The sequence below is a fragment of the Hemicordylus capensis genome, chromosome 5 (genome assembly GCF_027244095.1).
Source record: "Hemicordylus capensis ecotype Gifberg chromosome 5, rHemCap1.1.pri, whole genome shotgun sequence".
NCBI classification, from domain to species: domain Eukaryota; kingdom Metazoa; phylum Chordata; class Lepidosauria; order Squamata; family Cordylidae; genus Hemicordylus; species Hemicordylus capensis.
The window spans coordinates 246,041,562-246,057,235 of NC_069661.1; the positions used below are offsets into that span (position 1 = coordinate 246,041,562).

The 15,674-nt window shown below is 44.5% G+C and overlaps 1 protein-coding gene across 18 annotated transcripts in view; it reads left to right on the forward strand.

Moving 5' to 3' along the window:
* Positions 1–15,674, forward strand: part of SOX5 (SRY-box transcription factor 5) — an 876,032-nt gene that overhangs the window by 834,016 nt on the left and 26,342 nt on the right. For all 18 annotated transcript variants that reach the window (XM_053255253.1, XM_053255257.1, XM_053255255.1 and 15 more), the window contains 2 exons: positions 12,072–12,180; positions 14,489–14,662. In XM_053255253.1, the coding sequence (XP_053111228.1) occupies positions 12,072–12,180; positions 14,489–14,662 (283 nt within the window). The remainder of the gene's footprint in view (positions 1–12,071; positions 12,181–14,488; positions 14,663–15,674) is intronic.

Genomic DNA, 15,674 nt, shown 5'->3' on the forward strand with positions numbered 1-15,674 from the left:
CCCTGATGAGCTGCCTGGCTAGGCTTCTCCTAAAACAATTCTGTATTATCAGTAGGTTCAAAATGCTGCCACCACCACCCCTTTAGTTTACAGAAAATATTTGGGCTTGGGGTGGGATAATCCAGAAAAAACCTCTCTTAATTTGGCTCTTGGACAAGTACAAAAATCTTCCCCGTGCAAGCCTACACGTGGTGAGAAAACTGATAGTTGTTGAAAGTTTGAGGACATGTTTGCACCAGAGAAATCCGCCCCCTTTCCTGAGTTAAAAACTGACTCGGAGAGGCTTGCAAAAAGGAAAGAACTAAAAAAACCCAGTTTTCTTGAATTACTACAGATTGCTTCCATCTTATGCTTTCTCAGATTTTAGATACAGTTAAGAATACTTAATAGGAATATGTAGTCTTAATGCATGCTTAAATGTTTACAGCGGCTTTTGCAACACCATAGGTTTATTGACCTAGTGTTTCTTATTTCAGTTACATTGCAGGTAAACTATAATAGAACAGTATCCAGAATATGCAGAGCACACACACACAAAGCAATATAACATCCCTAATGCCCATTCTGACTAAAAAAACTGATCCCTATGCTAAACTTCCCAAAGCCATAAACCCTGGCTCCTTTCCTTGAACTCACCAAACTCCTGATGAGAATTCAATCTTCCTGCTCTCTTGTATTTCAAGGATCTGCAGTTATTCTCCTGCAGCCAGACTCTATGGCCACATGTCCTCCTGTGCACCTCTAGCCTACCTTCTCCTCTCACAAAGAACACTCTTCTTCCTGGCAACAGCTCTCTAGGTCCCACCCACCTGGTGTGCTGATTGGCTGAGCCCTGGAGTTCACTAGCCTGTCAGTCAAGGGTTCACTTCCAGTTAACTAGAGGGTAGAGAGGCTGGTCACTACAGCAGTGTAAAGCTTGCTATCTGGAAACCACTCAGGTGAGGTAGGGAATAGAACCACAGTGCCAATTTACGTGGGTGAATTCAGACATCAATAAATAGCTTTAGCACAGCTCAGGCTGATGTCAGGTGCACCAACACCATTGTCACATATGCCATGTTTAATCCAGGTTAGGCTCCAGACACATTGTTTGGGGCTTCCTGTGTGAACAACTCAGGAGATTCAGTTGGTACAAATCCATGTTGCTGCATCTTTTCTGGATCATGTGTCCCCCTCGCCAGCAAACTCTTTCCAAGTCTCAAATGGTTTTGGAGCCCAATTCTGAAAGGACCAGCCCCCACCCCCCATAGTATTCTACCTGCTTGCTTCAGTTGTTGATGAAGGCCTTGCTCCATTTCCACTCCCAGCTGAAACTGCTGGGTACCCAGGATAGAGTCTTCTTGGTGGTGGCACCCAGGGTATGGAACTCATTTGGCTCCCTCCCTGTTGGCATTTAGGTGCAAAATAAACATATGCTGTTCCAGTGTGCTTTTTGGCCTGGACAATAACTGAATCCAGTTCTCCTTATTTCTCTCTGGCTCTAAAACTAAACTATACACACACAAACACACACACAGAGAGAGAGAGAGAGAGAGAGAGAGAGAGAGAGAGAGAGAGTTTTTTGCAGGACTGTACAACGTGCCCTCTGTCTGAAATTGTCAGAGGGAGTTCTGTCATAACAGCAAGGAGCCTCCAACAGTCAGAATTGTCGGAAAGCTCCCTGCCGTCATTGAGAACATTCTTCAGAGATTCAACAAGTCTGTTGGACCTCCCTCTTGCTGCCCTCCTCCTCTTGCTGCCCTCCTCCTCCTCCTCCTCCTCCTCCTTCACTTTTTCATGGGGAGAAGAGACAGGCTGCATGTTGCTTGATCTTTGATCTGGAGGGAACACATACAGTTAGTTGCTTTCTACAGCTTCAGATTAAAGGAAACTTCCCCCCTGTAAAAAAAAAAAAGTCCCTTCTAGGTCCTGTGTGTAGCGTAGGTGCTTCTGGAATTGGTAGTCTTTTCTGAGGCTCCAGCCATGGTCAGTAGTACCACTTTCGGAGCAGGGTCAGTTGAGAGCCAAGTTTTTGGGCTGCGCACAGGCCTAATGTTTTGAAATTCTAATTAACATTGTTACATTGCTCTGCTTTTAGTCTTTGGTTGTTAGCCACTTTGGGAGTCCTGTTGATGGGGCAGGAAGGTGGGGTGAATATATCTTTAATTAATATAAAGAAATGTGGCAACTAACTACCATGGATATGAAGGACTATCTTCTCCCACACGAACCTTCCTGCACTGCTTCAGTCAGCAGCAAGGACATGTCATAATTGCATGACAAGTTCCTTTGCCTCATAAGGTGCAGAAAACTGGGACTTATGTTAACCCCTTTCCCATAGCAGCACCCAGACCATGGAATTCTTTGCTTTGGAGATTCACCTTTTTACCAAATAGCAATAGCACTTACATTTATATACCGCTCTATAGCCGGAGCTCTCTAAGCGGTTTACAATGATTTAGCATATTGCCCCCCAACATTCTGGGTACTCATTTTACTGACCTCGGAAGGATGGAAGGCTGAGTCAACCTTGAGCCCCTGGTCAGGATCGAACTTGTAACCTTCTGGTTACAGGGCAGCAGTTTTACTACTGCGCTACCAGGGGCTCCCAATGCGTTTAAGAGGTGATTAAAAGCAACTCTGTTTATGCATTTTTAGCTGTTGCCTATTGATGAGTTTGCTGTGGGTTTGTTTTACTTTTGACTGCCATGGTGGTTGGCTGTTATATTTGTGCTTTGTTGTTGTTGTTGTTTTTGTTGCTGCTGCTGCTATGAATGTTAACATACTTTTTTTCAGCAAAAGTTCTCAAAGCAGTTTACACAGAAAAATAATAGTTAATAAATAAAGATGGCTCTTTCCCCAAAGGGCTCACAATATAAAAAGAAACAGAAGGTAAACACCAGTAACAACCACTGGCGGGATACCCTATGTAGAATCCAAGGGAAGGCGTTTGCAAGAACAAGGCAGTGGAGAAGAATCAGGAATATTATGAGTTTAATTAGATATTATGTACAGAGAGGCAAGTGCAGACTGTTTTTCCGTGCTCTTGCTGCTCGCTGTTTGTTAGCCCCGCCTCCACTCCAGGACTGGAATAAAAGTAACTAAAGCCCCATTCAAATGTTGGCCTGCTGCAAAGAATGAGTTAACCAAAAACACCACACCATACCTGCTAACATGTCCCTATTTTCCCAATCAGGTGAATGGGAAAATAGGGACATGTTGGCAGATATGGGATACTGTGCTGGGGATGGATAGGACCACTTTCTCTTCCCCTGCTAAATGTAGGAGAATCACCACTTTTAAAGGTTCCTCTTTGCTCAGTTAGCAGGGGGTCAGGTTTAGTTGATTGATAATATTCTGTGTAATCCATCCTGAGGGCCCAAACTGGGTGAAAGAGCAGGTTATAAGTGTTTACACACACACACACACACACACACACACACACACACACACACACACACAACACCACCCATAAATTCATCGATCGATCTATATAATACACTAAGGTTGTACGTGGCAAGCCCCACTCACGTCCCCGCCACATCCAATGAAAATGCGGGAGCAGTGCTTACACATACAACCTCTGTCTGAGGCGGGAATGGCGGTAGAGATGGCTACGACAGGGCGTGGCGCTGGTGGTGGAGGGGGCTGAGAAAGCTCCTTCTGTGGTCCCACATTTCGGGGCTCTCTGAGAGAGCCCCGAAATGGCCCATAAACGGCCCAGCCTGTCAACTGGGTGGCAGGCAGGCCCATGGGAGGAGCTTTCACCACCATCTCTGCTGCCAGTGCCCTGTCGTCACCTATCCTCTCCGCCACCATGGGGTGGCTTAAGGCGAAGGGGCAGTAGGGGGAGGTAGGGCAGGGGGCTAAATCAACTGTTGGGGGACCAGTGGAGGTTTTTCCACTTCTGCTGCCATCCCGGATGGCAGGGGGTGGCTGGGGCAAGGGGAAGGCGGCGCAAGGAGCCGGATTGGCAGTGGGCAGGAAAGACAGGGAGAACTAGTGCACAGATGCTGGGCCAGCTAGTCTATATGTAAAATTTTAATGCAACCCCTTGAGAAGCCAGCCATCTGTATCATCATATCGACTGATGAGGAGAATTTTACCACCCTGCCATGCTTGATCAGAGATAAAGGGAAGGGAAGAGGCATGAGCCAGCTTACCAAGGGACAGCCACTTTACCAAGTGGCCCTGAGTGCACTGTGGTATGTTAGCACAGCAAATGGCAGCCTGTATCCACCCATTCTCAGTCCCACCAGTGAGGCAAGGACTGTTTTAAGAGCAATTTGCAATACAGTTTCATGTGTGCAGATTGGGAGTTAGGCTTTGCCAGACCTCTAGGATTTCTCCCCCTCCTTCTTAGCTTGGTCTCTCACTGCATTTGGCACGAAGCAGAGCAGAACATGAGGTTGGGGAGCTGTGCCTAAGCCGGCGCTTCTTGGCACTCTGGGCTGGCTTGCATCCCCATAAGTGTGAAAAAAAATTTTTTTTTTTTTACTCAGCAAGGAAACAAATGTGAATGAAATGTATTCCTGTCTTTGAGGCAGAGGGGAGGGGCGGTGAGCTCAGCATCGAGGGTGGATAGCTGAAGTGAAATTTTAACCTTGAATTATGCAGTTGGAGAAGAGCTTTTTTGGCAACCGAGGCCCACACTGAGTTCACAGCTCTCTAGGATTTTGCCAAGTACCCTGGCCAAGAGGACGTCTCAACAGGAGGAATGCCACTGTCGGCCTGGTATTCACTTGGCCCAACCCCGCTGTAGATCATTACAAGAAGGGGGGAAACAACCCCTGCACTTGAAGCTTGATCCATCACCCAGTTAGGCTGAAGTATTTGTGTGTACATGCAATTAATTCAACTACAAACTAGGGAACTAAAGGCCAGTTCAGATGTTATGGCCTCGGCACAGGGGCTGCTGAAAATAATTTGTGTGAGGCCAGGCGCCACATGTCAACCGTGCTATTTGGAAGATACTTTTCACATAGTTCAGCCTAATGGCATGGAGTCTCTCCAACCAGTCTAAGGGTATGTCTACACTTTACCACCAAATTCAACCTAAATCAAAATTTCAAGACAAGTTAGAAGTCTTGGCATGGGTGAAACATCCATGGAATTTTGAGGGAGCAAAAAGGGAGTTTTGATTTAAAAATAAAATAAAATAGAATAGTGAACATTCTTGAGGAAGTTCCAAACATCCCTACCTTCGAAAATGAAAAATTTGTTAGTCAAGCTGTGTTGTGAGTGCCATTGCTCTTCACCAGCACTGGATGCACTCACAGGAGTCTGAAACTAGTAGTGGGGGAAAACTTCACACTACTGATAAAGTCTGGGGTTGCAGCTGCCACTTAATTTTGCCTGAAGTGAGATTTTGAGGAGAATTTGCTGACCAGGGAACAACAACAACAAAACAACAACATCTGAAGAGTTCCAAGGAAAACTAGAAACTTCAAAGGTTTCCAAGGGAATTCCTAAGGAAACTCAATGAAACTACAGAACTTGTGTTCTGAATATCACTATCTACACTGCGACAAATCCATGGGTCAGTTCTCGATTGGATGCACCCTTAATGTATTGTTTAGCCCTCACACCCTGCACTATGCCTTAGCAGGCTTTCAGAGCTGATGTATGCCACTGTATAACAGACCCATGGTATCGCCTCTGCCAATGGGTACAGTGATAATATTGAGAAAAAAGAAAAGTTAGTTTAATGTTTCAAAACTGGCTACACTCCATGAAGCCAGCCATGATTAATGGGTGCATTTTGATGTGTAAACCTGAAACCTTTGTGCTTTCCCATTTGGAACTGCTAAATAGATTTTGCAAGATGAAGGTGGGTTGTCCTTCTATAAGTGTGCTGCAGATAATTAGCGAGTGGGAAGGAGTGGGAAAGCGTATCCTTTTCCTTTGTCGCCTGAGTGATGTCATGAACAAAAATGAAAATGCCCTCTCAAAATAGCCCAGCTGATGGGATATTGCCACCCACCTCTTGTTTTTCCTTCTCCTAAAAGTAAACAGCATAACTGTCACTTTCATGCTGCACTTTGCACTGATGCCTGTTGCTGCATTGGGCTGAGAGGGAACGGAAATCCTCAACTGGACTATGTGCTCATGTGGTGCAGAGTGCATCACAAAAGCTACGGTTATGTTGTTTATTTTAGGAAAAGAACAATGGAGAGGTTGGTGGCAGCATCCCATCAGTAATGCACTCTTGGGAGCCTGTACCACAGGGCTGCACAACTCTGGCCCTCCAGCTGTTGTTGTTTGTTGTTGTTGTTGTTGTTGTTGTCGTCATCATCATCATTATTTACATTTATATCCCGCTCTTCCTCCAAGGAGCCCAGAGTGGTGTACTACATACTTGAGTTTCTCTTTCACAACAACCCTGTGAAGTAGGTTAGGCTGAGAGAGAAGTGACTGGCCCAGAGTCACCCAGCTAGTTTCATGGCTGAATGAGGATTTGAACTCGGGTCTCCCCGATCCTAATCCAGCACGCTAACCACTACACCACGCTGGCTACAACTCCCATCATCCCCAGCCACAGTGACCAATAGTCAGGGATGATGAGAGATTTGTCCAACATCTTCAGGAGGGTCAAAATTGTGCAGCCCTGCTATACCAACATCCCTAAACACCCCCTGTTTCTGCACTGCAATTCCCAATTCTAGATTGGTCTGTTGTGCTACTATTGTTTTAAGAAAACAGGAACAAAATGGATGATGATGGGACGTGGCCAGATATTTTTAGACTTCTGGACTTTTTTAGACTGTGAGCCACTGTGGAACAGGGAAACATATTCCTATTCCATTTGCTATGTAACTGCTTTAGGAACTTGTTGTTGTTGAAAAACAGGATATAAAACCAACAAGTCATTGGTCAAACATGCTAGCTCAGGGATTCCCAGTCTTGGGTCCCTACATGTTATTGGACTAAAACTATCATTGTCCCTAGACACAACCTTTGGCTATTGGGGATGATCGAGTTGCAGTCTAACTTGATCATCCTTGGAGAGGAGAGCTGGTCTTGTGGTAACAAGCATGACTTGTCCCCTTAGCTAAACAGGGTCTGCCTTGGTTGCATATGAATGGGAGACTAGAAGTGTGAGCACTGTAAGATATTCCCCTCAGGGGATAGAGCCGCTCTGGGAAGAGCATCTAGGTTCCAAGTTCCTTCCCTGCCATCTCTAAAATAGGGCTGAGAGAGATTCCTGCCTGCAACCTTGGAGAAGCCACTGCCAGTCTGTGAAGACAATACTGAGCTTGATAGACTAATGGTCTGACTCAGTATATGGCAACTTCCTATGTTCCTAACATTAGAACATGTAGAAGGAAGGACCATAGCTCCATGGTAGAGCATCTGCTTTTCATGCAGAAGGTCCCAGTTTAAATCCCTGGCATTTCGAAATAGAGGTGGGAAAGACTCCCGCATGAAACCCCAGAGAGTCATTGCGAGTTGGTGTATACAATACTGAGCTCCACTCGATGGACCAATGGTCTGACTCAACATAAGGGAGCTTCCTATGAAACAACTGGGAACCCAAGGTTGGGAACCTCTGTGGTAGTTGATATTTATTACTGTGAAAGTGAATAGTCATTGGCTTCAATAACTGATCCACAATTTTTTTTTAGTTAGCAGAACTCCAGTGCACACATGGAGCTCTCTTGCCAATAATGGCTTTCTTATTATTACCACCACCACCACTACTACGATGTATATATTACTTCTCAACAAAAGTTCTCAAAGTGGTTTATGTAGAATAATAAGCAAGCAAGCAAGTAAATAACGATGTCTCCCTGTCCCCAAAGGGCTCACGATCTGAAAAAGAAATATGGTGGACACCAGCAACAACCACTGGAACAATGACTGTAAAGTGGGCCCCTTCAGGTGGCAGATGGTGGGCCGATTAGCAAAATGGCACTATTCTGCTTTTCTTCTTCTCTCTCTAACATGGAAGAAAGGGGGAGAGATGTGAATGAAAGGAGGAATTACAGGTGTGTTCCAAAGATGGGGCACCACAACCAAGAAGGCCCTCACAGGGGTCACCACCCAGCTAACCAGATAGCAGTGGGAGGGCCTGTAGAAGGGCCTTTGATGCGGATCTTTGTACCTGGGCAGGTTCATGTGGGAGCAGCCGGTTCTGAGGTATTCTGGTCCCAAGTAGGGATGTGCAGAACCAGTTCAATCGCAAACCGGACCGCTGCAAACCAGGCCAGTTCAAGCAGTTCTATGGTGAATCACTTTGAACCGGTTCAAGCTGGTTCATTGGACTGATTGGCCCAACCAATCGGTTCAGCTGAACCAGTTTGAATACCCATGGTTCAGTCCAAACTTGGTTCAAATTCAGACTGCACCAGTCTATGCACAGCCATAGTCCGAAGTCATTTAGGTCCCAAGCCATCTTGAATTGGCCTGAAAAAAGACTGAGAGTTGGTGCAGGTGTGTTAAGACTAGAGAGATATGTTCCATATGTCTGGGCCCTCTAAGGTAGGTCAATTGCAGATTTAGTGGTGACTGAGGTTGAGAGAGAGAGAGAGAGAGAGAGAGAGAGAGAGAGAGAGAGAGGTTTGTATAAGGCTACTTAGGAAAATCATGGTGGAGACAAGAGTTGAAATGGAGCTAAACTGAGTCACAGATCAAGAGCTGTTAGCCACTACACAAAACCAGCTCTCATTGTCACCCAGGGATGGAAGTTTGGGGCAGCATACAAACTTGATAGAAAGAAAAATGAATGAATGAATAGATAAATACTTTGATCTGTGAAATTCTGTGCATGTGTGTGTACTTAGCTATACAGGTACAAATTGCACCTTGTGTGGTGGGCTCTTGCTTAAAATGAATGTGACTTTTCAGATACTTATGCAGTTGGTGGACATGCATATTTTATAAGGGGCTATCATTGCACCACATATTTTGACTCATAATGTGGCATTTGCATGTAGTTAATTGTAGGACAGGTGCATTTTTCTCCTTCCAACAGCTTTCGTGATGGGTCACACACACACCCAATCGTTTTGACTAATGTCCATAAACAATGGTGTTGGAATTAATATAACCTCTCAGAATGCTTTGGTGATCCTCTCTTTGCAACACACACCACAGAGTCAAAATATCATTCATTAATCATTCCTTTAAAAAAAAAAACCTCACCCATTCTCCCCTTCTCGCCCCTACTATGTCCCGGCAGAGATTTTAATTGAACAGTGCCCCCTCCTTGATTCCTATCGTGTAATTTATGGATTGTGGTGTCCTTTGTTTTAAAATAAAACAACCTCTTTTGCTCACCAGGGTGTTCTTGTTTTGCTTTTGTTTTCCTTCAGCCATCTTATTTTGTTCCTTGCTTCAGTAGCAACGATTTATTGAGTGCAATGGCTAGGCCGCTCTGGCCTTGGAGGCTGCTCCACTCTTTTATAATTAAAGCTTTTTGGTGACTCATCGTTCACCTCCCCCGCCCCACCGCCAGCTCCCACATGCCATCCCTCTCCCTCTCCTCTGCACAGAGATTGACTGAAGGTTCACTTAAGTCATGGCTCAAAGGGGCATAACAAAAGCATTGCCGACTGTTTTGACATTGCTCGGTTTTGGAGTGACATCCTCTGAGAATTTATCTCAACTTTCCTTTTTATGGTGACTAATTGAATTATTTTATTATACTGCATGTTTTAGTAGTGGGAGGTTAGGGGGTCACCTTGTCACTGAAGTGAAGTCTCGATTCCCCCCCTCTTTTCTCGCTTCAGCATTCTGCAAAGGGAGGCAGTGAAATGCCATCAAAGTTAAGCTGAGCAACTTCAAAATGGAGGGCCACTTTTGCTTTCTGCATGGCGGTTTTGGGGGTGCGGCAGTGCTCCATGCCAGAAAAGGTTTTGCAGCAGTGTTTAGTGCAGGCACCTCGCGTGGAGGAAGACACGCGTCCTGCCAAGTCTCTTCTGAGGCCTCGCAGTGGATGCCTCCTTCCCCGAGCCAAATCCAATTGCTAATCATTGCCACATAATGTTTTCAGACATAGGAGGGACTCCTCGGAGACACGTGTTTGTAAACACACACTGAGCACATGCCAGAGAGCTCTGAGTGCACAACAGGGTCTCTGAGGCTGCCTTGCCAGCTGCTGCCATGCCAGGCACAGCCCGCTCCCCAAACTCGAGGGATCTTTGAGAACAGCCTTGGATGCAGGGCAAGGAGTTGCCGCTGGCAGAAGAAATCTGCTGGAGCCCACACAGAAGTGCTTTCCTGTGCCGGAAGCAGGCCTGCAGGACTTGTGAGCCACCAAGCCAAACTCAGTCCATCCGCCACGGATGGTGGTCCAGCAAGAGTTATCATCAATGGGTAGTGGAGATCCATTCAGTTTGGTGGGTCATGTTTTTTTGCTGGATCAGCCGAAGGCACTCTTTGAATCCCATCCTGTGTCTTCATTAGGGCCAAGTCAAAAGCCTACTAGCATAATTTTGTGGCTTGAAAGGGGGTTTTGAGGAGAGTGGATGACCATTCCCCACTCACCTTTTTTGCCAGCTTTCGCAGCCTTTTTGTTCTCTTAAAAGTGAACATGCTGTCAGCTGTTACTGGGTGCATGCTGTAAACAAAGGGGTGATGTATTCACCTCATTTATCACAGTGGTGGTCATGTTTTCTTCTACTGCTGATCCGGTTTCCTTCTACTTTCCTTTCTTTTTCTCTCTATTTCTTTTTTCCAACCACAGATCAGAATGAAGGCAGGGAGCATTGCCTGCCCTCTGTTGTGGCTGATGTCATCATGTAACCCAGGACTACACAACTGCACCCTCCAGCTGTTGTTGGACCATCATCCCATCATCCCCAGTCACAGTGGCTAATACTCAGTGATGACTATCAGTGATGACTAGTCAGTGATGACTCCCATCATCCCCAGTCACAGTGGCTAATAGTCAGTGATGATAGGACTTGTAGTCTGACAACAACTGGAAGGCCAAAGCTGTACAGCCCAGATGGAGCCCAATCTCATTGGCTAAACGGCATCATCATGAAGCCAAATGAAAATGAGGAGGATGGTTCTTGCTCTCCCTTTGGCATCTTACAAGTAAAATGTAGAGGGAAAAGAGCATAGTGCCTAGCAGCAACAGCATTGTGATAGTAGGGCAAACTCTTTGCCCCTTTTTTTCAGTCCCGGAGAAAGCACCAGAGGAGGGGAGTCCCATTCACAGCCTATGTCCACAGTGACCATTCTGTTTATTTATCATATTTTAATACCGCCTGATATGTACATCTCTAGGCAGTGTCCAAATTTAAAATATTTAAAAATCAACGCAGATTAAAATACACAAGACACAATAAAAACAACAGTATAAAACAGTTATTAAATAAGTTATTATTTAAAAATCATTATTAAATTATTAAAATACTAATTAAAAGCTGTCAAGAACCGGAGAGTCTTGAGGGTCTTCCTGAAAACAAACAGAGAAGGAGATGCTCGTATTTCAGCAGGGAGCATATTCCAAAGCCCTGGGACAGCCACAGAGAATTTTGACTCAGCCTTAGACTTCAGCCATTTCCCCAGTAGCCTTCTTGTATCTTAGCAGAGAATAGGGGAAAACTAATATCAGAAATAGCCCTGGAATGCACTTACTTTTCCATGGATTGCTGCACGATTAGGTTTTACAAGGTTTTTCAAAGACAAGTATTAATTGATATGGCAGAAAAATTAACCTCTTAAGTGGCCCTGTGGCTTGGTGAGTAAGAAAATGAACTAAATATTCCTCAGCAGTACAGTGATTTCTAGCAGAAACATTGGAGCTGATTAAGAAACATGCTAGTCGGGCATTCTGATGAGTAGATGTCCAACCAGTCTGGATTTCACAAGTTTTGGGGAGTTCACGCACCATTGCTTAATAAGCCATCCTTTTAAATCGAAGGGGTGAATATTCAAGCCATAATACTTCCAGTTTATTACACTTCCCACAAAATAATTGTGCTTTCCTCCCTTTAATTTACTTTTCCAACTAACAGTCCTCTTTCTTATTTGCTAATCCTCTTTCTCTGGGGAATCTTTCAAATTACCTATGAACTTCGCAGTTGAGTTGCATGTTAATAAAAAGACTGCTTTGTGCCCTCTCTTCTTACCCCACCCAGGACAAAACGACACTGGAGAACCTGACTCAACAATTGGCAGTGAAACAGAATGAAGACGGGAAGTTTAGCCACACTATGATGGATTTCAACATGAGCGGAGACTCTGACGGTCAGTAATGAAGCACTTGCCTTATTTCCAGCTGTGCCTGAGCACCCACCATCAGTGGAGAACAGGGCATTGCTCTCACTGGTACTTAAGCTTAAGGAGGAAGCACCCAGTCAAAAGAGCTGGTAGTCAAGTGGAATCTTGTGTGGTGATGCAGGCCTGTGTTGAATTCTGGTCAACTACATTTGTCAAGGTTGGGCAGAGAACATCTCTTTGGCTCTGTAAAGGTGAGATGAAGAAAGACTCAGACAGAAATAGATTTGGGATCAGATCAGATGGAAAGCCTATGAATTAGAATTTCACTGGGATTTTGGAAGCTTGTTTGGATGTAATGGAATTTTTTGAAACATTTTCTTTCTCTACCATTGCAAAAATATAAGAGCAAATCTGCAAGTGCTCATTTTCACATAGCACATTTCTTTCACACACAGCACATTTCTTTCACACGTGTGCGCACGCGCGCGCGCACACACACACACACACACAGCATGAGCAATGTGGGGAAAATCTTCTGTTCCCAAATACTGTAATTATATCCTGCATATATACTCACTAGAACAGAATTGTCTGGGGCTCCATATTGGGTGTGCGCAGGGCTGCTCAACTTTGGCCCTCCAGCTGGTTTTGGACTACAGCTCCCATAACCCCCAACCACAGTGGCCAATAGTCGGAGCTGTAGGATCCTCCCATGAGATTATGGGAGTTGTAGGCCAACATCTGCAAGAGGGCCGAAGTTGAGCAGCCCTGGCATAGAGGGTGCTTGCAAAGAGAAACATTTACCTGAACTGGGTGTTCATTTTCTTGCTGTGAAATAGGCAGGATGAAAGGAAGGTTCTTCCAATTTCTTTCAAACAACAGGGGAGAAAATTTCCACTGGCCAAAATTTGGTAGTTCTGTTAATTAAGGCCTAAAAGATCCAGCCACTTTAGATAATTTATAAGATGGCCATGGGTCGTTACCATCAAAAATTAATGTCTCATAACACTGCAATAAATGGGACACTGAGGAATGCATCTCTGCTGTCACTGAAAATCATGGGTGCTATGTTGGGAATTTCATTTGTGCATGTAGATAGAATTTTAGCACTAGACGGGATCTTTTCTATCATCCAGCCCACCACTCTGCCTCAAAGTAAAGTATAGGATACCCATTCCAACTGGTGATGTCTCAACTTTATCTTCAGATCTGTTAATTGATCCTTCAACCTCCCTGAATATCCAATTTTCTAGTGAATTTCTCTTACAGCTAGGAGGTCCTCCAAATTTGGGTCACATTTGGGAGGAGGAATTCTGCTGATAAACTCTGGTGCCCGCATTTGGCTACAGGATCCAGAGGCTGCCCAAATTTGGAGGGCTTCTCAGAATCTGTATATATGCAACTGAGTTCAACCATTGTTCCATCTAGCTCGATATACATTGAGTGGCAGCAGCTCTCAGAAAAGAACTATTTTCCAGCCCTACCTGGAGATGCCAAGGATTATAGATCTTCAGGATCCTGTAGAGACCTCCAAGCACCAGCATGGGTTAATGATTTCATAGGGACTACTGTTCCCATGCAACTCTGAATGTAGAATGCATGTATAGGAGAGACCGTCACAAATGCACCTTTATGATGCTGATGGTGCACTGCCTGCCACCCATGTGTTTTCAGAATGACTCTTTGGTGATGCTAAATACACAACTTGCTGGTGTTGTAGGCATTGACACGGGCCAATCTAAAGCAAAACTTCAGAAGCAATTCCAAAATTGATGTATTTTTCTCAAGATAACATGCATTGCCATTCCAAAACTACATCACTCAGAGACAGATGTGAGAACTGAGAATATGCCCATATCCCATTTCCTCCACTTACCTTGGCAGTGATCCTTTTTATGTGATGGAGGAATGGGCATGTTTCCCTCCTGTCTGCTGCGCACAAAGATAACCTGTGGCAGATGGTCCACATGAAGGCTCAGTTGGTACAACTCTTCCTCTTTTTTTCAAAAAGAGAGAGAGAGGAAAGATCGAATAACTGGGGTTCTGTGCATCTGAGCCTTAGTGTGAACTACCATCAAAGCTTATATTGCATGTGGTTGAGTAGAGGGGTGCATGCCTGCTCCTCTGCCATGCTAAGACATTGTGGGCCCAGTATGGAGATGATTGTTCTCTTGATTCTACTCTGCTTGCTTTAAAGAGAAGCCATCCGGAAAAATCATTTAAAGTCCATTTCAAATGAATGAGTCTTCCAGTTTGTATGAAGGGCAGCTAAAAAATACCGAATTAATCTATTTTCCTTTCCTTCCCCCCCCCCCACTTTACATTGACTTTTTAGGAAGCGCAGGGGTTTCAGAATCTCGGATTTACCGGGAATCCAGAGGTCGTGGGAGCAATGAGCCCCATATCAAGCGCCCAATGAATGCCTTCATGGTGTGGGCCAAAGACGAACGAAGGAAGATCCTACAGGCCTTCCCTGATATGCACAACTCCAACATCAGCAAAATACTGGGTAAGGAAATCAAACAGAAGCAGAGCTCTTTGACTAGGCATGGAAATATTTTCCCTAGGCACCAGTCCAAATCCAAGGGAGAGTAAACACAAGGAGACTCTCTTCCAGTGCTTCCTAGCCTTCTTTATTCCATGAATCCATCTTTCCTCTTCATTCAGGACCTTCTTTATGACCATATCCCTGCTCAAATTATTATGGAGCACCTTTTCCCAGAGGGTTGCCACATTTTATTTTTGCTGTGCCTGCTGTGCCTTTATCATCAGGCTGGCTTAAAGAAATTAACAGGGATGTGCAACTCGATTTGAATTCATATCTATTTGAATCTGAGTGATTCAAAAGATTTGCATTTGAATCAAATTACCACTTAAAAGGGCAATTCGATTCAAATTCAATTTGATTTTTTGAAATTTGATTTGAATTCAATTTGAGACCCATTTGGTACCTTTTTTAAACCATTCAGGCCGCCTGATTGGTTAAAAAAGGCACCAAAACATGTCAGAAAGATTCAAATTCAATTTTAATTTGAATCGATTCTTGGACCAGATTCAATTTTGATTTGAATTTTAAACAAGTTTTCAGAATTTGATTTGAATCCAAAATGAATCAAAAATTTGTTTTGTGCACATCTCTAGAAATTAAGTAGGTTTGGGACTGCCAAAGGGACCTTCCCATGCCCCCCTTCATCTGGGAATAATCAGCATTACCAATGATTCTCCGATTCCCTGAGATGCATCCATATTTATGTAATGGACTAATGTTAAATTCTTTTGAGATGGGAAACCAGAACATATTGAAAGGAAGCATAAAAGAAGTCAGAAGAAGTCCTAGTTAAACACTTGGAAGTAGCACCAGGGAGGGGCTATAGTTCAGTGGGAGAGCACATACTGTGCATGTCCAAGGTCTCAAGTTCAGTCCCTGCATTTCCACCTAAGAGAACTTCAGGGAGTGGAGTTAAAAAGATCTCTGCTTACAGCCTTGTACAGCTGCTGCCAGTCAGAATAGACAGTAATGT